Below are 24,641 nucleotides of genomic sequence, written 5' to 3'. Positions count from 1 at the left end.
CTTACAGGGTGAGCTAACAAGTTAAGGTAGAGCCACAAGTTTAAACTGATCAGTGACCCAGAAACTGCTTTTGTAGGGACTGCCACATTAAATCCAAACTGCTTTTGTAGGGACTGCCACATTCAGTTCAAAAGCCTGGAAGTTGCTAGGGCAAAAGGAAAGTTGCTAGAGTAAAAGGGAATGTACTTGCTGTGTGTACATGGAAAGAAGGAAGTCACAGCAGCTGTGTGACATGGGGATGGTGAGAATGCAAACAGGTTCTGAGGAGTGGGCAGTGACTCCTGTGTGCCACTGAGTGCTACGATCCAAGCAGGGATCTGGTTTGTTCAGCAATGTCTGCAAGGGCTCTGGGGAACCTGGAGTGTGCAAGAAAAGCATCAAGGTGCTGAGGGTTCCTCTCGACACACTGCCTTGCTCAGTTCCTCCTCCTCCCAGACTGCAGCTGGGCATCTTCATGCTCTTGCAACCTGCACACAGCACAAGTGTCCAGGCACTGAGGGAGCTTTTCTTGTCCTGGTAAATCAGCAGCTCCAATTCCCCAAAACACCTTCACTGTGCAGCTGCAGCCTCAGACCTGTGTGTGAGAGCAGACACAAAATATTGAGTCAAAAGCTATTGCTGTAGTGAGGACAGAGCTCCTGGCAGCTCAGGCTGCTGAATCAGGCATAGACAACCTGCAAATGCTGCACAAAATGTCAGGAGTCAGGACAGTGGGAGAAGCTATTCAAGGCAGGTGTTTCAGCTCCAAAATGAATACACGCAGATAAATCCTCTGGGTTTTTCACTGAAGGGGGTACACAAGTGTATTTCAAGAGCTAGAGAGAGACATTAGGATACAAAGGTAAGTTGGGCAGTAAGAGGTTTTGAGAGGATGCGTGGTTTGACTTAAAAACAAACACAGCCAAGCACCACAGATTTTCCAATCATGTTTATTTCTCCTGTAGCCCACAGACACAGTTGGATCTGGCAACGGAGCAGATTCTGTTTTTCCATAAAGTGTCCATGTGACATTAAGCCCAGGCTAATACTGTCATCAAAGGCGTTCAGAGGGGGCAGCAGCAGAAGCAATGGGAGATGCTGGGAGGAGGCCAGACAGCAAGGCACAAGGGCAGGGAGCACCTCCTCTCCCACTGCCACAGCAGAGACAGGGTGCAGATATGCAGAAAGTCATTTTTCTCATCGATACCAGACAAACACAGCACCATGCAACACAATCTGCAGCTGGAAGTGGGTGGGGAGCAGGATATGGATTGTTATTGCAGTTCTTGTTGGGAGCCGTGTGTGCAGGACAGGGGGAGAGCCCAGGGAGTGCCCAGCTGTCAGCAAAGCTCCCCAGGGGCATTTGCTTGCTGAAGGGAACCACGATTCTCAGGATGCATCTAGTGGGACATACCTCTCCCTTAGAGCCAGATCCACTTGGCTGCATTTCAAATACAGTTTGAGTATCTGAACTGCTGTGGGAAGAGACATCTGTGTGTTTTCTCTGCAGGAAGTGGACTGCTCTGGTGTCTCATCAGGTTAAGGTTCCTTCCCAGTGTGCCCTCCCTCCCAGACCTGCACCTTCCATGGCACCTGCTGTCCAACCTGGCCAAGCAGCATCACCTCAAACATCATTTCCCTTCTAAAGGAACATTGGAAGAATACCTTCTCCTGATTGCACTCTGCTGCTCACAATGCCCCTGCTCCCTCCAGCCCAGGTCCCACACAGCCCCCACCCCACACTGTGTGAGCTGTACAGCTGCAGGGCCTGGGCTGTGGGCACAGGAGGGTGGCACACACATGGCATCGCTCCCTTTTACTTTGTTTCACCCAGCCACAGACCTTCCAGCACCTGAATACTCCTCTGCCAAGTGGTTCCTTCATCCCAAGCAATCTGCACAGCAGCAGCCAGCCCAGAATTCTCCACAGTGCAGGGTGACTCGTGCAGCCCTGCTTGCAGCTGGGACCTTTGCTCAGCCCTAGAGACTGAGAAAAAGGCTTTGGAAAGGCAGGCCAGCTCCTGCAGCCAGCACCACGCCCTTGTCTCAGCCAGTTACTGTACAAATGGACAACACACACACATTATTTACAGCCCATTTTTCACATGATGGAGCAGCTCTTGGCTCGGTCTTTCCTGATCTCTGTGTCACTCAGTAAGTCTGTCCTGCCAGGCATCTGTGACGCCCGCTTCAGTCCCCGTTTGGAGTTGCTGCGCTTCAGGTTCTTGTGCACCCTGTTGACCGAGGCCAGCGTGGTCACGTGGAACACGTCCCGCACGCTGTTCTCCGACACCTTGGAGGAGCACTCTGCGTAGGCCACTGCCCCGATCTGCCGTGCCAGCGCGCTGCCCTGCAGGCCAGAGACACAGGAGGGACGGGAACAAGGTCAGGACACCCTGCTGGCCAAGGAGCCTCGCACACAGGCACAGCCCTGCCAGAGCATGGTGGCACCATGGGGACACAGCGGTTCCCCAGCAGAGCAAGGCTCTGTGGGAGCTCCAGAGGTGAGGGCAGCCTCCTGAGCTGATGGTGCTGCCGACCATGTGGCCCTGGGTTACTGGCACTTTGTCATTCACACAGTGCCACCCCTGCAGCTGAGACACCTGGGCAACCCCCTTGCCTGGACAGTCAGTCACCTGCTCTGCACAACACAGAGCCAGGCACAGCAGCAGCTCAGAGTGCAGCTGCCCCTGCACCAGTCTGGGTCTGTTGCCAGCCTGGAGACACTGCTGGCTCCTCTGGAGGTCACTGGCAGCAGCCCCTCATCAGCCCCTCAGCCGTGGCTTCTTCCCTCCTGCAGTTTTGCCCCTACACAGAACCCAAGCAGGAGTCACCGGGAGCAGAAAGAGCTGCACTGAACTGGAGATGCAGAAGGACAACACTCCCCCTTTAGCCAGTCCAGCTTGTCAAATCAGGCACTTCCACCTGCTTTGAGGAATGACTTTTTGGGCTACTAACTGGGTGGCTGCTCAGCAGAGCATCAGGAATAAGTCAGGGTCTTCCAGAGCTGGGGACAAGAGTGGTGGAAACACGAGCAGCTCCGAGCCACGATCAAACCAGCTGCAGACCAAGGCCTGGGTGCAGTGGTCACAGAGCCCAGCTCTCCCCTCCCTGGGCACTGCCCAAACACACCTGCTCATGTGTCACAGGGATGAGGCGCTGCTTGGAGAGCTCCCGCAGAGTGTTGAGGTCTGTCCTCATGTCCAGCTTGCAGCCCACCAGCACGATCTTCGCATTGGGGCAGAACTCCTGCGTCTCCCCTTGCCACTGCAGAGGAAAGGAGAGGCTCTGGTGTGTGTGTGGCTTTTCCAAATGGGGTGTCACAACTGTTCAAACACTGGTTAGCATATCAGGGCTCTTTAATGACTGCCAAGGTCAAGAATGGGAACGGCCAGAGTACCCCTTGGACAACTTCATGCTCACCTCTTCCAGATTATGCCCTGCAAACCTGCCCCATCCAAGTGTGGTCCCCTGTGCAAGGCCACAGGAGGCCAGCCCTGGCTGTGGAAAAACAGCCACACAGTCTGGTGCTCAGAGCTGGGACCACAAGGGTCAACACAGCCAGTGGAGAGCTCTTTGCACACTCACACACTATTTATTACTGGGAACCACCTGTTAGAGACATTATGATATTCAGAGCATAGCTATAGCCAGGGAAATTAAGAATTGAAGCAATGGAAAGAGAAGGCCAGGGCAAACATCCATGTCCTTCATATAAAAGACTCCTCTCAGAGCTCCCAAAGTGAATGCCTGATGTCAGCTGTGTCTGCAGCAGTAAATAAATCCATCACCTGTGACCTCCCCTGGGGGAGACCTGCACAGCTCCATCAGCATGTCAATGCCCCAGCTACTTATCTAGTGGTGCTGAAGTAGAAAGCAGATAATAAATAGAGATTACCCCAGCTGAAGTGTCACTTGGAATTAGCAATTTCCTGCTACCATAACTCAGGGTTAAGCATATACCCTGGGCAATTGGAAGCAGAAAGAAAACCAAGCCACCAAACCCAGTGTCCACAACCTCGTGGGGAAGGGAGTGCCAAGAACTACCCAAATGTCATTCAACCAGTATCAGACCAAAGCAACTGCAAAATATGAAAAATCTTATCTTCTATCAGGAGATTGTCTTGGGTATCTTCAGGTACCTGCTTGCCAAGGAGGTTGGTTCCCCAGGACTCAGACACCCCCAGCCCCTGGGCAGCGTGCTGGAGATGATGGTGTTGCAGCCACAGAGCACCAAAGGCCTACACAACCCCACAATGAACACATCCAGTTCTTTTGGAGCTGGAATTCAAGCACCCTAATTTACGTGAAGGATTTGAGCTACAAGTGCTCACACCTGGCAGAGGTCACAGCCTCTGTGGTGACACAGGGCTCCCTGGTCTGTGGAGAGAGCTGTGACCCTCTTCCTGCCTGCCTGCCACCTCTGGCAGCCCAAAACCTGTTGTGCTATCAAGACTTGTCAGAACCAAGGCACCACTCCATGAAATCTCGCTCTGCATGAAAGGCAGAGCTGCTTGCTTGCACTCCCTCAGATGCCTCTGCCCCTTCAACTGTACATGCTGTACAGCAGCCCAGGCATCAGAGGGGAGGCATTAAGAAAGATTTCCTCTGCTGAATTTTTGCCTGAGGCTTGAACAGGAAATGTTATTTTCCTTATTTGTCTGATATCACAAGCTAAAACCCATTTCAACTTCATGGTGTCTTAGGAATTTTCCTCACTGCCATAAGGCTGTGAGCCTGCACCAAAGGAAACAAGGCATCTACTCAGAGGCACTTAAGAAATCCCCTGGGATTTAGGGTTTATTTTAAGTTACCATATCAAAAAAAATATTGCCTAGCAGCACTCAAAACATCTGTGAGGCTGTACAGGGAAAGCCACGCACTGAGCAGGGTGGACTCACATGAAGAGTGTGCAGAGAGACAAATAACTCCCAGCCCCACCTCATTATTGAGAGGTTTGTATTTCATTAAGGTCTAAGTGATTCACTTGCATTATTATTCTGCTGACTCCCAAGCTGAGCAGTGAATTCTTTGAGTCCACATGAAACACCCTCCCTCCACCCAGCCTGCTTGGTACCCAGGACCTGCTCTGGAAGCCAACACTGAGCCATTGACCAATTTATCTGAAGGGTCTTTGTCCCCTCACCAGGACACTCCTGAGACAAAGATCCACTTCTCAGCCCTGCCAGCAGCTGAGTAAGAGGCACTTGCTTCAGCACAACATTTGGCAAAATGTGGAGGGGCCAAGAGGCCAGCCAGCACAATGTGACATGTTCAGGCCGTGGCCATTCCAGCCCTGGGGCTCTCTGAGGAGAACAGCCACGGGAGCTGCTGCTCTGTGGTGCTTTTCATGCCTTGATGTCTCAGAGTGTCACAAATGAGATGCCAGCCCCCCAGGACAGGATGCAGCTGCCAGATGCTTTCCTGCACAGCAGAACCACAGCTCCCTGAATGCATGGAAGGAAGCAGGGCACAGCCAGGACCAAGGGATGCAATCAGGAAGCCACTTACCCTCACTCCTCTGAGCAGCACTCCCAGTTGCTGGACTTCACCTCAGAGCAAAGCCTTGTGTGGGCTTTATTTTAAAAAAATCCAAAACAATAAAACACCCCCCCAAAACCTCACCTTCTCGCAGAAGAGACCCACTGGAGACTAGCCAGGGGTGCTCCACAGCAGATCCCCAGCCCTGTGAGGCTCTCTGGGACCTGCCAGCTGGAATATCAGCTGTGCTGAAAGGCACTAAGGTGCAGGTAGAAAACTCTCAGCTGTTCCCACAGAGCACGGCCACTCAGCTGTGCCAGGGCAGGCTTAGGGCCCTGCCTGCTCTCCAGGCCAGTGGCATTGTGCCACCTCATCTTATTAATTCACTTCAAATTCAGCACCACAGCTCATCATTTCTGTTGACAAGCTATAGAGAACTGATTGCTGTCTTTTCTTACTATGCAGATGCTGAACTGAGGGGAGAGCCAAAAAACAGCACTCTGCTTGCTTGGAAACAAGCACCAGGGGCTACTTCCCAGCTGCTGCAGGCAATCCACAGCCTTTGGTGGTTCTGCTGACAGAGATCCATAATATCCTCCAAGGTCTTGATGGAAAACAGAACAAATGCCCAGCATTTCTCTGTGTCCCCACATTTGTACATGTGGACACAGACAGACCCCCCCACACACGCTGCAAGCTGCTGTGAGCTTCACCATGCCCTAGGTTCCTTCCAAATGGAAATATTTTGCATTCTGCACAGACCAAGCAGAGCAGCTGACCTGCTCTGAGCACAGGAACTCCAGGCAAGGCCGCAGAGCTCTGAGCCCTGCCGGGAACCTCAGGGCACAGGGAGGCCGTGGTGGGGCAGAGCACCCCTCTGGCTGCTGGGACTCACCTTCTTGAGCACGCTGTCCAGGGTCTCGGGGCGGCTGATGTCGAAGCAGATGAGCACGGCGTCCGAGTCCGGGTAGGCCAAGGGCCGCACGTTGTCGTAATAGGCCGAGCCTGCGGAGAGGAGCGGGGTCAGCAGTGCCATCCCAGGACTGCTTCTGGGCCAAGGGGCAGCCTGGGACCCCCAGCCCTCTCCGCCAGGCACAGGTCTTTCATTCCAGTAACAACTGGAGACGCTGCCAAGCCATGCAGAGCACTCTGTTGAAGACAAAGGACGTTAACCCGAGCTTTTGAGCGGTGACCACACGCCATAAGGTTCAGCAGAGTTGGACTGGCAGAGGACTTTAGTTACTTTGTTTAGGCATGGAAGTCAGAGGTTTTGTCCTTGTTTTCTTATATTTACCCCTTGACAGAGTGAAGAGGCAAGTTTTGCATCCCTCTCCCTCCCTGGTGAGCATCTGGCAAGTGCTGGTGGAACAGTGCTGCTGGGGATGCTGCTCACGCAGGAGGGCTCAGCACTGCACATGCCTGGCTCTCCACTCACGCCTGGATTCCACCACTTGTCATGCCAGTGCTGCATCCCTCACAGTGGAAAGGTGTGGCTGAGAAAAGACAGCAAATGCTACTGCTGGTTTTTATCCTCCCTTGCTATCTTTATGCAGGGCAGCTTGCTGACGTAGGTTGTGAGAATTTGTGACAGGTAAAAATGAATTGCCTTCTTTCTGGATTCGTGCTGGGAAAAGTCAGACAGATTCTTTTTGGTATATAAAAGAAGTGACAGGATTTGGTGAACGAGCTATAAATGGAAGGGGATGATTCTGCATTCCACAGGAACTGTGAGCAGGCAAAGAGCCCAGCCTGAATCCTCCATGGCTTCTGCTACACACATGAGCACACACACACCCCTTCAATGCAAATTTTGGGCACTAAAGTCACACTGCCATAGCGTTTTTATTTGCACTGCACTCTGTTGGTGAGTGCAGACACCTCAGCAAACAGTCATGGAGCAATCAGCCTCACTGCTACTTAAAAACACTGTTTTGGTTTTATATAGCAAAGACAAATGATTTAAACTTCCTGGAGGGATGAGAAGCAGATTTTATTTATGGAAAGAGGAAACAGAGACACCAGAGTCCTTGCTGAATCTGCCTCCTCCAAAAGCAGGATTGTCCACCCTAGGCTGAGGAAGCCAGACCTGCTTCCTGCTGCAGCTCCTTGGGATGTCTGGACCTGGCACTTTCCCACCCCAGGAGAAGGGTGGGGCCCAGGTGTCAGGTGGCTCCTTGATGAAGTTCAGCACCTGATGAATTATGGATGATGGTGGCTTATGTTTCAGGGAGGATGGAAATCAGCCCGGGCTGGGCACCAGAGGAGAACGGGCTGATTCTCTGCAGGAGCTTCAATCCCAGGTCCTGTGTGCACAGGGGCTCCCAGCTGAGGTGCAGAGTGGGGCACAGTCCCCCAGCACAGCAGGAGCTCTGCAAACACCTGGGGAGCAGAGCCTGATGCTCCTGCCTCTGCCCAGAGCCCACATGGGGCAGGCTGAGGGCTTTGTGGAGCCTTCCCAAACCCTGCCCAGTGCCAGAGACTGGCCATGCAGCTCAGACCATGGTACCAACAGCAGAGCTCCAGGGCTAGGACCAGCCCAGCCCCTGCCACTCCCAGGCAGCCAGGGGAAGGTGCCCTGGATTTGATGTGCAATTGGATTCCCAGCAAAATGGGCTACAGGTGTCTCCAGCTCTTACAGCCAGCCCAGGGGAGCAAAGGCACCTGCACCCCCTGCTCCTCTTGGGGACAGATGGGGCTCTGTCCCTGCAAAGGCACTGGGAAGGGAAGGGGTTGGGATCAGCACAGAAGGAACAGACCCTGACCTCTGCAGAGCCCAGCCCTCTTCCTAGAGGGAAAGTCATGCTCTCTAACAGAAAGGAGCCAGTTCCTGTGGCATCTTGGGCAGCTCTGGGGACAGAGATGCCAGACAGGCAGGCAGGGTGAGCCAGGGTGACCCAGTGTGCAGAGCACAGAGGTTTCTGACCTCGCCTCAGGCTCACACCTGGCAGAGTCACACCTGGCAGAGTCACACCTGGCAGAGTCACACCTGGCAGAGTCACAGCCAGATGAGCCAGCCCTGCTCGGCCCGGGGCTGCTTTCACAGGCAGCACCAAGCAGAGCAGTGCTGAGCTCCCCTTTGAACAGGCTCTTCAGTCTCATGTTTGCCATGGGCTGACAGCACAGGACAGGACAGGACGGGAGATCCAGGGCTGATCCTCATGCCTGAATTAGCCCGGTCCTTTATCTGAGCCCTGCCCTCTCCCCCATGCACACAGAGCTGCCTGCCTCCAGACAGGGGCCCTGGAGCTGGAGGAAACGTTCCCACGCACATCCTCTCCCTGCAGCTTCTCAGTTTTACATAAACACTTCAGATAAATCTACCCCCTCCCAGCCAAGGAATGCTCCTTTTGCAGGGGCAGCTTTGGCTCATTCAGCACAGACATTGCCACAGCAAACTGTATCATAGCAACCTGCTGCTCTTCAGCAGCCAGCCAGCCCCTCAGCAGAGAGCCCAGGGCGCTGCTGCAGCCCCCCACTGCCCCACAGAACCCCCACGGGCTCACCCCAGTTCCAGGAATCCTGCCAGGAATCCTGCTCTCATCACCTGGGACCACAGGAGAGACTCCTGTGCTGGCAGGAGGAGCTGAGGGAAGGGAAGCACGAGGTAAAGAACCTTATCTTTTTAAATGTGATCAAGATTTGCTTCATATTCATTAACTCTCTGCTCCAGCTCCAAAGGGCAGGAGTCACCCCTGGCACCTCAGCTGGCATTCAGCTCCCAGCCAGAAGCAGCAGCTTCTGCCCACCTCAGGAGACTGACAGAAACCCCTGGGGACCCAGAGCCAGTGCTGCCCTGTGGGGCAGGAGAGCTGCATTGCTCCCAGCCAAGGTAATCCCCAGTTTGCTCTGGAGACATCTCTACTGACTCAGGAAATTGTTTGGGTGATTAGTCTTCTAGGTTTTGCATCTATTACTTTTTCATTGTATATGACAATTAAAAAAAAAAATCCAAAACAACAAAACAGCCCCCAAAACCTCACCTAAGCAACCCAAAAAAATCCAGAGACTTCAACTCTAGCTCCTCAGTTTTATGGATTATGAGCACTTGACACCTCACAGATCCTCCAGCAAGACACTCCAGAGACCCACAGTCTGGCAATTCCAAACACACGGAGGAGCCCAAGGCTGGTGTGTCTGCAGATTCAGCCTTCCTTTACTGCATGAGTCATTCTCCCACTTGGCATCCAGGTCTGCAAGAAACAGGATCTAAGTGCATCTGTTCATGATTAAAGAGAAAACTGGAGCAAGCCTATAACCAGTTTAAAAATAAAATTCACATTGTTGTCTACAATTCAGAGGTGGATACAAGCATGAGTGGCTCCTCTTTCCCCTTGGCTGGAGTGCCTGGCAGGGCAGCTCAGAGATGCCACTCTTGGGCAGGGGACAGAAATATGCTGTTTCATCTATACCAACATGGTGCTAATCTTCATTTGCTCCTTGTGAGCTGTTCTAGAGATGATGAGCCTCCTCACACAGGCACCCTCCATCCAGCAACAGGGCTTTACACACCAGGAAAACCAGACTGCTTGCAGAGCCATGATCTGCTCTGCAAGGGGCTCCCACAGCCCAGCTCTGGCTTCAAACAGAGATGAGCACTGCCAAGACCTCCACTTCTCAGCAGCACACTTGTCTTGGGGGGCTCACTGTAAACTCTCCCCAAAGAGGCAGCAATGCTGAGGCACATGCTGCTTTCTGCAGGGACTGCCAAGAGCAGCCTTTGCAGAATGAAACACAAATTCATCCCAGCTTTCTGGAGGGCTACACTGACAAAACAAAGAGTTTTGGGTCACCTCCCCACACAGAGGTGCCAGATGAGCACCAGCCTCTAGAGATGACAGAGGATGTCCACAATGTCCACTCTACCAGACAGATCCCAGCCAGGGTCCAGCCAAGCTCTGGGTAAGAGGACAAAGCTGCCAAAGCAGGACCAAGTCAACAGCCCCAGGACTTCCACAACCTTCTGTCCTGGCTGAACTTGGACCTTTGTCTTGCTTGTGCAACATCACTGCAAACCCCTGAAGTATAGGAAAGGAGGAAACTGCTCCGTGGCATAGAATAAACTCTTCTGGGAAGTGCACAACCAGAAAAAAAACAGCTCATCAGTTTGGACAATTAACCTTCTGCTCCTAATTCTTACAATGCACGTACAAAAATTAGTGAATTACTAAAGAGCCCAGCTGGCACACCTTCAGGATGAAGGGAACAGTATTTGCATAGGCTGAGGTGGCACTTCTGGGCCCTTCTCCAGATCTTATTACTGGAAGCCTGCCCCTCAGGAGGAGGCTGTTCTGCTGGATTTACCAGTGGAGGAATCCCCAGCTCAGGCTGAGCGCTTCTGCCTCATCCTGTCCTGTGTCCTGCCTCACATATGCAGCTACCTGTGGCCCAGAGAAGCTTGCTCAGATGCAAACCTCCCTCCAGCAACTGTGAGGAGCCCCTGAAAGCTCCTGCTGGCTCCTGGGGGAGCACCATGGGGTGTCTGGCACGGCAGGACTGGGTCAGCAGATGCAGCTGAGGGGCCCTCCCAGCCTTTTCATGCCTGCAGCAGCTGACCAGGGAGACAAATGGGGATCACAAGCCCCTTCCTGGCACTCTTGCCATGTCACAAGGACAGCTGGCATCACCACAACCTGCCTGTCATCCTTTCTACAGGGTACAACAGGGACCTAGAGTGGCCACAGCTTCCTGCAGCACAGCCAGCACACACTCTGCCCTCAGGGAACAGGGCTGAGGGCTGAATGAACACAATTCTCTTGGTGCAGTGCTGCACATTTCAGGTTCACTGTTCACAGGCATCAGATCCCTCCCCAAGCATTTGGCTGCCAGATAAGGCTTCTTCCCACAGGGAAGGCTGGGCCTGTACACTTGCAAAGTTTAATGGAGTGGAGATTTTATCTTCAGAATCTGGGGCAAAAGGAGCAGGGAGAGCAGAGCATAGGAGAGAGTAGATCACCTCTGGGCTGTGGGAAAGGGGCCTGCACCTGAGCTGGGAACAAACCCACCCCACAGAAGGCCACGAGGTCACAGCAGCCAGCAGGGTCAGCCAGCTGTCACTAAAGGCAATGCTCCTCAGCACCCCCATAACTCCCAGGACATCTCATGGCCCCACAAAGGCTTGAGCCTCTCAGATCTGTAGGGGACAAAGGATGGATGATGCCACAAGGATCATCAGAGCAGAACCAGCCTCCATCCCTGAGCCACAGAGCATTGCAGCATGCCCCCCACACTGTGCACAGCCCAGAGAGATGATCCTCCTGGGCACTGCCCTGTCTTGTCCTGTCATGTCTTCTCAAGGTCCATCCTCCACCCACTTCAGTATCAGCATTTCTGCTGCAAGCCTTTAAAGTTCTGTCTGACTGGTTACTGACCTGTGTGAGAATGTGACCCAGCTGCACGTATTTTTAGGATTAACTACATATTTGTGCTGAGGCACAACACAAGCATGCTGGTTTTAGGCTCTCAGTCTGAGCAGGAAGCATGGGAGGAGCTCTTTTGGTATGGGAAGGGCAGCTCCACATTTTCTCTCTGCCTCGGAGTGCAAGTAGCATTGAAGTCTTTCTGAGACAGAGCTTGTTCTTACACTTTGGGAGAGGCAGCCATGGCAATCCTGGAGCTGCACACTGGGAATCCAGGCACAGACAGCCACAGCATCCATGGAGATGCCATTGCTAAACTCAGCCCCTTTCAGCTCTCTAATCTCATCAACATTCCTCAGTAGCTCCCTTAAAAGAAGGATCTGTTATCACAGCCTGTGGGTTCCCACACAGGCCATTCCAAGGCAGACTGTGTTTGCTGAGCACAGGCAAAGAGGAAGGCGGAGGGGATTTGCAATTCACAGCATTATTCTTGTCTTGAAAGCACATCTGCTGAAGAGACAGTGGCTGTGGAGGGCTGGCAGGCACACAGCTCCTCTGCTCTGAGCTGAGCAGGGCACTGCTGAACCTGAGCACTGACCTTTGCAACACTGCAGGCTGCAGCAGGCACTGCGACTCTCCACCACGCTGCATCCTGATGGCCCACAAAGGACAGACCCCTCCAGCAGCTGTCCAAGGCAACAATGACCTTGTGCAAGGCACAGTGCCAGCCTGGGTCTCCCACTGAGCAAAGATGTCCCTACCAGAAGCAGGCAGCTCTACTCTGCAGCTGAATCTGCACCAGCAAAAGATGCATCAAGCAGCTCAAAGGCCTCAGGTCACTCCCTGCTCTGCCTGCCTGCACTTTGAGGTCACAGGCACACCAGGCAGAGCCTCCCAGCATAGAAGGCGTGAGCCAAAAGCAAAGAACTCAGTCCAGGCTGCAAGGAACAGTGTAGGCACTTCCCCATTATTATTGCAAACAGAACAAAAAGTCCACCTAGACACAGGGTAAAGCCTCAGACCTGCCAGCACCAGTGCTGCCAACCCCGGCCTTGCCGAGGCACTGGGCACAGCATGGCTTGAGCTCCTCTCTCCCCTTGCTTGTACTCAGTGCCAGGGAAACGCTGCAGAACAGGCAGGGCATTGGGCCAGCCCAGCATGGGCAGAGGGTGCCCTGGTAATGCCAGGTCATGGTGGGACACACTCCAAGCACAGTCCCCGGGCAGCAGGGCAGGCTGCTCACTGAAGGCTCTCTCTGCCAGAGACCTGCCGAGCAGCTCAGTGGTTCCACTTCCAGACCTCACGGAGCTGGGCAGACCCGGGGACACTCCCTGATCCCACGGGGAAAGAAGTATTGCGTTGCTGAGGAGAAGCTCCCTGCCCCTGCACGCCTGGGGGTAACAGTGCTCCCTCCCAGACCTGACGCACTCAAACGAAACTCGAAACTCGCCCACTCCTTGCAGAGCATGGCTAATGATCACCAGCCATCCGCCCTCCTCCACCTGCCGCGACGAACAAAGCTCTTCCCGCTGGGTCCGGGGCACAGGCACTCCGGGTCTGGGAGGCTCCCAGCCCTCTGGGAACAGCACTCCCAAGCCATCAGACATCCCACTGAACAGGAGTTTCCCCCACCACAAGATAGCAGCCCTGTGCAGAGGAGTTGTTTCTGTGCTGAGCGTGTTCAGCCAACAGGCAGCCAAAAGAATTTGCCAGAACAGGAACAGGGACGAGAAGAGCAGCAAAGCACCGTGTCCTGCATAAGGCTCACGAGCAGAGGTGCCAGGGCATGGCCACTCCCTGGAGCTGCAGCCATGCCTACCCCATCCAGGCTCTGCACCCCTTTCCTCGCAGACAAGGATGTCAAACTGCTTTTCAATGGAGGCTCTAGTGTGTAGCACTTGGGGACAGGAGGCATGGGACATTCCTGACATGCTGTGAAATGGAACCTGAAGCAATTTTACTCCCATGATCTGCCCTGAGCTGGGACACAAACGGAAACAAACACAAAATGCAACCAGCAGATGTCGGACAAGGGGATTTTTCTCCCTGATACGTTCCTGGATCTAAGGCACGTTTGAGACAGCGCAGAGTCCCAGCATCTGCCCTGCCAGAGCACCACAGGTTTCACCCTGCAAAGGATTCTCAATGCTGGAAACTCTCCAGAGTCACCCTCCAGCCCCAGAAAACCTTGTCAATGGACAAAGAGTTAAAAGACATTTAAAGAAAATCAGAGGTTACAATACAATTTGGCAGCCATTCCGTTCTCCACCACGTCCATCCGCTCGATGTCAATATTCCTCTAATGAGAGCTCCTGCCTGCCAGCTGCCATTGTCACAGCCTGCCTTTGCCACTTAGCAGGAGGGGTCAATTCAGCTCCAAAGGCTGCGTTTTCCAACACACTGCTGTCAGCCAGGATGCCAGGACAACAGGGAGCAGGCAACACCCTGGGCTGTACAGGGCTTACCAGGGGGATGGCTGAGTGGCCAGGTAGACTGCAGCTACACTCAGTCATCACCAAGGGAGTTCTCCAGGCCAGCCTGCACTTTCCCCATCACCCACTGCTGAGTGATACTCAGCTCGCTCTGTGCAGCTTCCAGAGTCTCCAACTGCTTCCTCAACTAAGTATGGGGCAAGGGAAATTAATTAAAAAGTAAAAAACAAGATCCACCTCCTCTCTCCAGGTCTCTGCTGATTTCTCAGGGAATTTCAGTTCAAATCACTTATTTAAGAGATGGAGAGCATTTAAAATAGAAAGTGTTCCCCTCCTCATGTCAGGATCACCCTTTCTCAATATCTCCTTTTTCACTCTTGCTAGGATGGAATTTATCATGAACAATAAACTCCTATATGAAAAGCAGCTTAAAAGAAAGAGTAAGGTAGCCCAGAGAGGAGGGGAAGTGCCCACCAATGCCTGTCATTCTCCTTAGTGGGGGTGGGCAATGAGCTACTCCTGATCCCTTCAGCTCAGCTGGTTCAACTCACTATGGTGCAAAACTTCTTCTGCCAGAGCTGCCATTCTTAAGGGCCTCTGAAGGCTAGTGGAAACTCAACAGTGGTTTGTAGTCTACAGCTAAAAATTTCAGTTTGATTACCAGGGAAAACTGCTGTGAAGTGTTTTGCAGGATTGTTTATTAAGAACTAGCTCCTGTGTACTTCAAATCAAAGAGAATTTACCTGGAAAACCACCTGATGAACTCTATCTACAGCAAAGCTGTTAAAAAGGTCTGACATTTTTCACAGGAGAAAAGAGAAAGAATCAAAATCCATTATTTTTTGGCTGCAGAGGCAAATATTGGAACAACATCTTTTGTCGCAAGGGGAGAAATTAAGGTGTGACAGCATCAGATGCAGGTGCCAGATACATTCTTAAAGGACTTTTTATCATGTCCTTTTCTTTAAACATTTGTAAGACTAAAGCACATCATTCTGAAGGATTCCTAAAAAGCAAGCAATGCTTCAAACATGCTTCTACACCCCGCAAAGGTGAAGCTTTTTATATCAAACACAGATACTCAAGAGCAAAGCCATTCAGTGCCTAGCAAAGATTACCCACCACATCCCCTTCCAAGGCTGCAGAAGCCCAATTTTTGAACTCCCCCAGCCGTGGGGGTGAACAAGTGGAGGGTGAACACTCATGTGCACCCCAGTGACACGTGAGGTCGACCACCCCTGAGTCCTGGCACACCCTGAGCAGCTTCAAGGAGCCCTCTGCAGCCTGGGACCAAGCCAGGATGGTTTCACTGTGGCCACATCTGAGAGTCTCCAAACACACACCAGCCCAGCAGCAACCACCCTGCAAGGGCTTCCATGTAATCACCACTCTGTGCTTCAAGCACAGCCCCTGGTCAAGCACCAAGAGCCAGCACTTCATCCCCAGCCCCTGCCCCAGCAGCCAGTGTCCTCACGGCTCACATCACAGCACACAGCTTGCCAACAAAGCTGAACCTAATTCCCTTTTTGTCTCAGGGAATAAAAATCAGCAAAGCAAGGTCTCCTGGTTCAGGAAGCTCCAGAAGAAGACTCAAACATATTTTACATGTTTAGGCTAGTCCAAGACTCAGTAAAGCACTACTCTAGGTAGAGCTATGCTAATCCGATAGCTGTCATTTAATGAATGTGAAATTGCAGCAAGGAACCTGAATGAACAAGAGGAAAAGAAAGTCCTAGGTCATGTTTTCATTTACTACTGCTCTTGGACACTGAGAGGACTTCATTTGTCATCAGGATTCCAGAAATTATGAGAACATGGGGAAAGAGCATCAGCAAGCACACAATGTATATTCATCAGCAGAGCACAGCATTCAGCTACACTGCCTGTACAAAAGGATCCAAAGGTAAAATAGAAAGTGCATGTGAACTTTGTGAGATGCCAATATTTCTATTAGCCCTGCATCACACACTTCTCTTGCAACTCATGCCTCCACTGAGGCACGAGCAGGCACAAACTTTGGGACGGGTCTTGGTGGGCTGGGACAGCTGTGCCCGGTGCTTTGACCAGAACCACAACGGAGGACACAAAGAGGCAAAACCAAACCAAGCCAAAAAGACACCAGCGAACCCCAGAGGCTCTGTGGCAGCGCCAGGGCATCCCTCCCGAGGCGAGGGCTGCTTCCTCCAGCAGCACTCTCCCTCCTCCCCGCTCCCCTCCGGCCTCGCCGCAGCCGGTTCTCCCGCTGTTCGCTGTCTCCGGTGCAGCACCGAGAGGCCCCGCAGAGCCGCGCCGGCTGCGGGACAAGGGAGCGCCCGCCCGGCGCTACCGGCGCTGCCCGGGGCCCCCGGGAGGCTCGCAGGGCTCGGGGCCGCTGCCCCTGCCCCAGCCACGGCCCGGCCCGGCGGCTCCGGGAACGGGGAGCCCATCTGCCGGAGGGATGAGACCGGCCCCGCCACCCCCGCGCAGCCCCCGGCCCACCTGAGGTATCCCACATGTTGAGCTCCGTGCGCTGCTTGTCGATCTCGAAGCTGGCCGTGTAGTTCTCGAAGACGGTGGGCACGTAGCTCTGGGGGACGGAGGGGAGAGCAGAGGTGAGGTGAGGTGAGGTGATGCGGGGCGCAGAGCCCGGCCCGCCCTCCCGCCGCCCTCCCGCCGCTCCCGCCGCCCTCCCGCACCTCGGGGTAGCAGTCCTTGGCGAAGACGTGCAGCAGCGCCGTCTTGCCGCACTGCGTGTCCCCCACCACCACGATCTTGCAGCGCGCCAGGTGTCCCTCCATGGTGCGGGGCCGCCGCGCCCGCGCCGCCGCTTTACCGGGCCGGCCCCGGCCTGGCCGCGCCCCCGGCCCCGACGGCACCAACCAGGCGCGGAGCGGAGCCGGCGCTGGGCAGGGCCGCGCCGCCACGGCCGCGGCCCCGGGAGCCGCCCCCCGCCGGCCCCGCCGCCCCTCGGGCCGTCCCCTCGGCGCTGCCGCCGGCCCCGGGGCGCGGCGGGTGGAGGCTCCGGGTGCCCGCTGCACCGCGGTCCCCGCCCGGGATGGGCCCGCACCCCCGGTGCTCCCCCCGGCCCCGCGCTGCTTCCCCCGGCCGGGAGATGCCCTTTTCACCGGCGCCCCCAGCTCCGGCGCTGCCCAGGGAACGGGAGCTGTTCCCTGAGGAATTCGGCAGAAACGGGCACAGCCGGCATTCTGGCCCGCCCCGCGTGCGTTCAAAGAGCCCCGTATCCCCGATGTCCACGGCCAAGTGACATCAGCAGGGGCAGGGAACCAGTCTCTGCAGCAGCTGCATGACCCCAGGCTGGCCTCACAGCCCTCTGCAGAGAGGGCAGCGATTTCTGCTCTCCATCCCTCCTTGAGCACAGACAGCACATCTATAAATTACAGGCAGTGATTTTAATTAGCAGGCTTCTCTGCTGCTAGTATTTTGCTGGCCACACTGCAGAAAGAGTCACCTAAATGGCAAACTGACTGTCACAAAATGCAGTAAAAATAGACACAAGGAAGACAAAGAAGGCCTGGAGAAAAGGAAATGAAAATGTTTTGGCAGCGAAACAACATTATTAATGGACTGAGGGGGCAGATTGTTTTTGCTGAAATCACAGTCATATTATGTACATAAATATTGGGGCTGTGTGTGGTGTTGGGACAAGTAAAGAGCAAAGACAGGGTGTGTGGCATGGGGGGTTGCCATGCAGGTACCCAGTGGTTTCAGGTGCATCTTGGCCTTCTGACACCCCTGCCAGCTGAGCCCCCAGGGACACACCAGCCTCAGTCAGCACTTTGGTGAGCTGGATGCCTTCACGTGATCACAAGCCACTCAGGTCCCACGTCTCAGGGTGCACCCCTGGGACAGCAGCCAAGTGCAAGCAGGGCTAAAGGTGTGTCTGAAGCACATTCAGCTGGCCAAATGGGAATTAAGGTCTCACCTCATCCTCACATACCAGAGAAGACCTGAAAACTGAAGGGATGAGGTGGTCCAAGGTAGTCCTGGAATCCCTGCAGCTCCTGTCCTCAACTGATCTGATTCCTGCATTTTGTGGGTCAGGAGCTGGCTCAGTCAGTTCTTTGTTCTGCAGCTTTGCTGTGGGGTTTGCTGGAGCATCCCTGGGCCTCCCAGCCTTATTTTAAGCAAAATGATGAGTGACTGTCTCATACTTGTTTCCTCCAACTCTCCCTGGGGAAAGGAGCCTGTGCAGCACTGACAGGTTTTATAAGGCCTGTAGTGATTTTTTTGCCTTCTTATATGTGCACATGTCACTCCATTTTTATGCAGAAGAATGGAAAGTTCATTGTCTTTTGACTGCAGGTAAAGGGGTGCAGGGTATTCATCAGTGTCACCTGGAGCAAGGTTTTCCCCTTTCTGACAGCAGTTCACCATGTTTCTCAATAGGAATTTGATTTTTGCTCTCGACCATCAGATTGTTGAAACCCTGCTCCAGTGGAGGCAGGACGCTCTCTGCAGGGAGTACTCAGAGCTCTGCAAACCCAACAGCCACATTCTCCTTCAGCAAGCTGCCCCTCCTGCTCAGAGCTGCTGGGCACCATCATGGCTGAGCCTCACATCCCCTTCAGTGCAGAGCAGCCCTCGGCAGGCAACACTTGCAGAATATATTCAACAACCCTTCATCATGGTGTGAATTTTCTGAGTAGGCTGCAGAGACATGCTGTGACTGTCACTGTGTGTGGAGAGGCGACAGATGGCTCTCACACATTTGCTCCTGGAAGAGCTTCCACAGTGGCTTGGATCCTCCCTTGTGGATCCACCCTCTCGGGGTCTTAATTGCTATTATGAATTAAATTCAATGTGTTATATTGATGCCATTTTCTGTACAAAGAAACTGGAAGACATTCTGCACTTGGAAAATATACTGTGTGAAGCCAATTTTCACTAAAGGACCCGCAGCCTGGAACTTGGAGCCTGTGACATCTTGCTCTGGTCTGCAGAGCCCCAAAGTTTGGCCCTGTACAGCCAATCAGAGGCTCTGGACTGAACTTCAAACGTGGTTTGCAAGTGAATTACTGAGTGAGCAATGTCCTGGAGTCTGTCCCATGGCCATGGTCCCTGCAAGAAGCACAGACACACCTGGTGAGAGGTGCACTGGTGTCACCCTGGGATCAGGGACAGAGCTCCTGCTCATCACACCGTGCAGTGAAAGTTTCCTGCATTTTTATAATGATTGTTCACTTTTTATCCATCTTCTCTTTGGCATTTGTCTCAGTGCGCAACGTCTTATTTCCCAGCCTGGGACACAGATAAGGGATGCACTTTAGTGTCTCACCAGATCTTTTTGGACTTGTTAAATATGGGAAAGAGCTAGGAACCACCCAGGCCAAGCTGCAGAGTATTGCTAACTATGAACACTTGGAGTTACATAATTCAGCCCAGAGAGGTGTTATTTGATGCTTTCCCCTAGAAGATAAAGAGGTAGAATGTCACAGACAGGTAGAAGAATTATAAAAGAAAGGCCTTATGAAATCAGGCCTAGCTCTGCTACAATTGCCAAAGCTGGCCTGTCATTTCTTCTAAGTGCAGCTAACAAGCAATTTGCAAGTTGCCATGCGAAGCTATTTTGCAAATGAGACGTTCCTTTAACACAACAATCTATTCTGAGGGTGGAAAAAATGCACCTGTGTAAACAATGAAATTTGTCCCATGAGAACCCACAAAGATAAAATGTAAGCATATCTAGAGACAGAAAATTTTATAGATATTTACACTAGCCCTTACCATCCAATGAACTGAGTTTCACTGCATTGCTGACCAATTAGGTTTAACACAGTGCCTTCTGATATTCCCTACAAATATGAGCTTGGTGAATAAAGAATTGGCTTTCTGCATGAAGAAAATGGAGTCTCGGGTGCTTTATTCCAACATACGGTGATCTGAAGATGTGATCGACGCGACACGAACAGCCTGTCACAAAAGAAGAAGGTGAAATGAGCCAAGCCGACCACACAGGAGTGGGCGGCGAAACAGGATTTAGAGACGGAATATACAAAGTCAGAAAAGGAAAATTGCAGCCGAGTACGGCCGAGGCGGCAGCGAACAGCAGCCTGCAGCGAGACCAGACACAGCACTGGCCGCAGGATCAGCACGGAAAGAAATTCAAGCAGCGAATATGCAAAGTAGCAAAAGGCTACGGCTGCAGTCAGCCGCGGGATCGGCGCGGAGCAAGCAAAGGCAAGAGCCAGTGAAGCGGAACCGAACGGGGAGTGCACGGGGCCGCAGACGGCGTGGAAAGCACAGAAATGTACACAACACCTGGGAGAAAGCGAGCGCCCGCTGAGAACAGAACTGCGAGCTGCAAACGCGGTCCTGAACCGCGGAGGATGCGCAGCCAAAGGAGAGCTGCGGAAGGTGAGGCGGTCTCGGAGCTGCCGAGGAGAGAAGAAGCGCCCAGCGAGTCCTGGGGACAACGGTCTCAAGAGCAGTGGTGAGTGGACGGTCAGCTGCTAAGGTGTGGGGAAGAAATCGCAGGATAGAACCGTGACGTGGAAACGGCACGCGGAAACGTACGCGTCACGGAAAGAAAGCCCAACTGTGAGTTAGAAGAGGCAAAATACGTTGGGAAAAGGAGAGAGAAAGTACGATAAGTATGTGCTGATACCTTTGTTACTGTGTTGTGTGGTCCAGAGGCTGGTCAACGATTCGAAAAACGTATTTAGTGGAGCCCGAGACTACACTCCGGTTCCGGGACAGCGCCTGTCTGTCTGTCTGTGTCTGTGTGTCCCTGCTGCGATGCTCGGGAGCGCGCAGCCCCGTGTCGCTCACTTTCCCTTCTATCCCGAGGCCGGACGCGGCGGTAGGGGCGGCGATACTCAAACCGCGTGGAGAAACAAAGTAAGAGCCAGGACCTTGGAACGAGAAGGTAGCTGCCTGCTCTTGCAAGATTACCCCCGGCGCGATTAAGTTCCCCCCGGCAGCGCGGAGAGGCGGCGCGGGGCGGGCCGGCTGCCGCTCCGTGGGGAACCGCGGCGACCGCGGGTGCCGGCGGCTCTGAGCGGGTCTCGTCCTCCAGCAGAACTCGGAAACTGCAGGACCGGCGGGCCCGGAGAGTGTTTTTGTAGCAAAGCTTCTTTCCGGACGCAGCGGCCCCCCGGGGCTGGTCCCCGCGGAACTCGCAGCCTCCAGAACAGGAGAGCCGCGGGAGCTTTGTGCCTTTCTAGCGTTTTCTACTTTAGTCTTTTGGTATTTTTCCCCTTACGGTGTGCAGTTTTTAGGGTTTGTTTCTTATTGGTTTTCCCCTCTTTTTCAACCCACAAGTGTTTTAGCGGGCAGAACAGAGGTGCAGCGGCGCAGGACGGTGCCCTGAGCTTTCCGTTCCCCAGTTGGCGGCAGCGGCTCAGCCCCCTCTACCCTTTTTGGGGCGGCGCCTGCCCATCACTTGGCACTGGCTGATCTATATTTAATTGCTGTTCATCTAAGAGACCTGTTGTAGATATGGCTTGGCCGCTGCAGCTCTGTTCCGTGGTTGTTTTTTTTTTTCTTCTTCTTTTTTGTTTTTTTTTTTTTTTTTTTTGTTTGTTTTTGTTTGTTTTTGTTTTTTTTTTAGCAAAACAAGATTTATTAAAGGCATAGGGGAAAACATAACAACACGAGAGCTCCTGGTTTAGGTATATAAAAAACAGAACAACTCACAGTACATTTAATGGTGCCTGTGATACATTTGAACAGGATGTTGAGTCCACCCTACCTCCTCCTAGAACTTAAAACAAGGAAAAGAAACGACAGAAATACCCTTTTACCACCTCACACAACTGCAACTAGAGGTGTCTACAGACACAGCATCTCCAAAGTGTCTGGTTTGTAGTTTTTTAACATGTGCTGCACAAGAATGTCTTTATCCAGACAAGTCAGGATTAAGTCACTAAAGTCTTGCTGGATATTCTCCTGGTTTGCTTCCCCATGCTGCTGCTTGATTTGTGAAATTTCATATTTCATCTCTGACAGGGATATTCCACTGCAAAGTGATCAAGAAAGTAGGGACTTTTTTACAGTTGTGAGACAGGCTTTACAAGTAAGAAGCTCTTGTAGTAGTTGTGTCAATTTTTGTCAAATATTTTTGTTGTATATTGACACCTGCTGACCATTTCTTCTGTCTAGTCAGTTTTACTGTATCACAACTTTATGCATTAGTTGGTCAAATATGTATATTTGTTACTTTATGTATTAGTTGGCCAAATAAATGTAGGATTTCAGTCAGATCTCCTTCAAGAACTTACAGAGTAGGTGTATGTATTTGATCTATACATATGTTATATATCTGTGTATATATGTGTCTGTGTTTGTATACATACACATTTACAAAACTCCAGTAACCACTAGGCTGCTCATGTCTGCTGAAAAAAGCTTCTACAGATTTTTTCAGAGCACAAAAAGTTTTCTGCCATTTCAGACATGTGCAAAATTAAGTGTCTAGAGAGTTGTAAACAACCGTGGGAAAAGCAGTGTGTACTGGAGTGATGTCTCCTGTGATTACTGCCCAGGGAAAGAGGCCATGGGGTCATCAGGCCTCTGCCTTTTCATTCTGTAGGTCTCCATCTCCTCTTCTGTTGGCTCCCTGGCTTCATACTGGCTGTTGTATGGTCTCTTCCTCTCATCTAACTGCATGATTTCTTTGATGTGGAGAAGTTGAGCCTCTTCAGCATTTAGGGCCTTTTTTAGTTTTTCTTGCTTCTTTTTCTCTTCACCCTCACTGTTGGAATTTGAGCTCTTCTTGTGCTGCTTCTTTTTCTTCTCTTTGTGTTTCTCTTGGTGGATCTCCATCAGTGTTTTGGGTTTTGTCATGTGTTCTTCCTCCTCAGGCTGCTCTTCCATTAAACTTGCCCCTGTATCAGCAATTTCTTTCCCTGCTTCTCCTGTACAGTAGGAGTGACAAAGGAGTGACAGCACTTGTAACCCCACTTGCCTTCTTTCCAGTACGAGCCCCAAATGCATGTATGGTTGTTGATCTTCACATCTTCTTCATACTTAGAACAAGCAGTAGCTTTCTGCTCTCCTTTGGTGACTGTTCCATGCCTAGAATACTCCACATAATTTTCTGCTTGAGATAACAGCAGTTCAGCTGGGGAAGGGAATCTAAATGTTCTTGTCCTCCATACTTCTCTAGGGTGCTTTCTTTCTGCTGTGCTTTGAAATCTTCCTTTTTCACTTTGAAAGATTTATAAAGGAGCTCTAATTTTGTAGGGTCTGCTTGAAGATGAACTTCAGAGCCTTTGTCATAAGCCTCCCAGGCAAAGAGCTGAGTCTGTGCCATTGAAAGGGCATCGCCTGTGTAGTGAACAAAGTTGTCACCTGCATAACCAACTTCATCTGGATTCTTGCCTGTGTTGGCATAAGGGTTCTCTCTCATTGCTCTTGTTTTGGGATCATAATAAGCAGAGTTTGGATCTAGATTCCTCAAGTATTTAGTAATATCTTCCCAAATACGTAAATTTTGGACTGTGATGCGTCTTTTAGAGTCAAAGTTCTGCCCAGGCATATCAATGTCATCTGCGTATTTGTCTTCATCTTCACTGCTATGATCTCTTTCTGTCTATGAATTTGATTCCTCTTCTCCCCACTGGTGTTTTGGGGAGTTCACTTGCTCCAGCTTCCCTGACGCCAACTCCTCCTGAAGCTTCTGTGCTTTCAGTGCACATTTGGCCAAATCAACCTTGGAATATTCCTCAACAATTTTCATGTGCTCCTCTGGGTCATAACCATTCCACCAGTCTCACTTCCCATCGTAATCAAACATCAGCTGAGGCTGCACGTGTTCATCTGGGGCAATATTCATGCCTGTGTATTTAGCTCCAACTTTCCTGGGTCTCTCCATGCAGTTTTTCTTTATGTGCGTCAGTGCCCCACAGTTCTCACAGGCTCCTTTGCGGTACCTCATGGCCACAGTGTGCTCCTGAACTCCTCGTTTGTACCAGTCTCCAGAGGAGTTATACTGTTTCTGCTTCTCTGGCTGAGGTCTCTGATGCTTTAGTGTGGGTCTCTTAGAAGGATCTAAGTACCATGGTACAGAGGAGATGTACTGAGGAATATGAGGGTTGATATCTTGTCCTTCCTCATCCACTTCAGCAGGTGCATTCCCCAGTTTTCTCTGCTCTTCTGATTCTTTCTTTTTCCTCCAATCTTCCCTCGTCATCTTCTTTGGTTCCTCCAGGCTCACATCATTTGTCACTCCTGCACCTGAGGCCATTTGGGTTTTTTCCTGCCAGGCCACAGCACTGCCCCACAACACCTCACTCCCCTGTGTGGCTGCACTCTCCTCTTCTCCCAAGATTATTTACAGCAATTAATTTCAAGATCTTAACTATGTCCCATAACCTTGAATTTTATCTGTAGCAGTTCTTTAAAGTTTAGAAATAATTAACTCACAAAAAAAAAAAAAATTACAGCTGAAGCAG

The 24,641-nt window shown here is 52.1% G+C and overlaps 1 protein-coding gene, 1 long non-coding RNA gene and 1 pseudogene across 2 annotated transcripts; all 3 read right to left on the bottom strand.

The window, feature by feature from the left end:
• Positions 1-913: 913 nt before the first annotated feature.
• On the bottom strand, positions 914-17,107 carry RND2 (Rho family GTPase 2). Its single transcript, XM_053965408.1, has 5 exons — positions 16,923-17,107; positions 16,726-16,813; positions 6,355-6,464; positions 3,111-3,245; positions 914-2,328 (listed from the first exon to the last, which is right to left on the bottom strand). The coding sequence occupies exons 1-5, from the start codon at positions 17,022-17,024 to the stop codon at positions 2,080-2,082; spliced, it is 684 nt and encodes a 227-aa protein (XP_053821383.1). The 5' UTR covers positions 17,025-17,107; the 3' UTR covers positions 914-2,079.
• A 568-nt stretch (positions 17,108-17,675) lies between these two features.
• LOC128800343 (uncharacterized) lies at positions 17,676-21,300 on the bottom strand. Its single transcript, XR_008434954.1, has 3 exons — positions 20,852-21,300; positions 19,972-20,157; positions 17,676-19,305 (listed from the first exon to the last, which is right to left on the bottom strand). It is a non-coding gene; the product is annotated as an uncharacterized LOC128800343 (long non-coding RNA).
• A 1,419-nt stretch (positions 21,301-22,719) lies between these two features.
• On the bottom strand, positions 22,720-24,433 carry LOC128800019 (pre-mRNA-splicing factor SLU7-like; annotated as a pseudogene).
• Positions 24,434-24,641: the final 208 nt, after the last annotated feature.

Source organism: Vidua chalybeata, chromosome 26 (assembly GCF_026979565.1).
Source record: "Vidua chalybeata isolate OUT-0048 chromosome 26, bVidCha1 merged haplotype, whole genome shotgun sequence".
Classification (NCBI taxonomy): Eukaryota; Metazoa; Chordata; class Aves; order Passeriformes; family Viduidae; genus Vidua; species Vidua chalybeata.
This window is presented reverse-complemented; position numbering and strand designations above follow the sequence as displayed.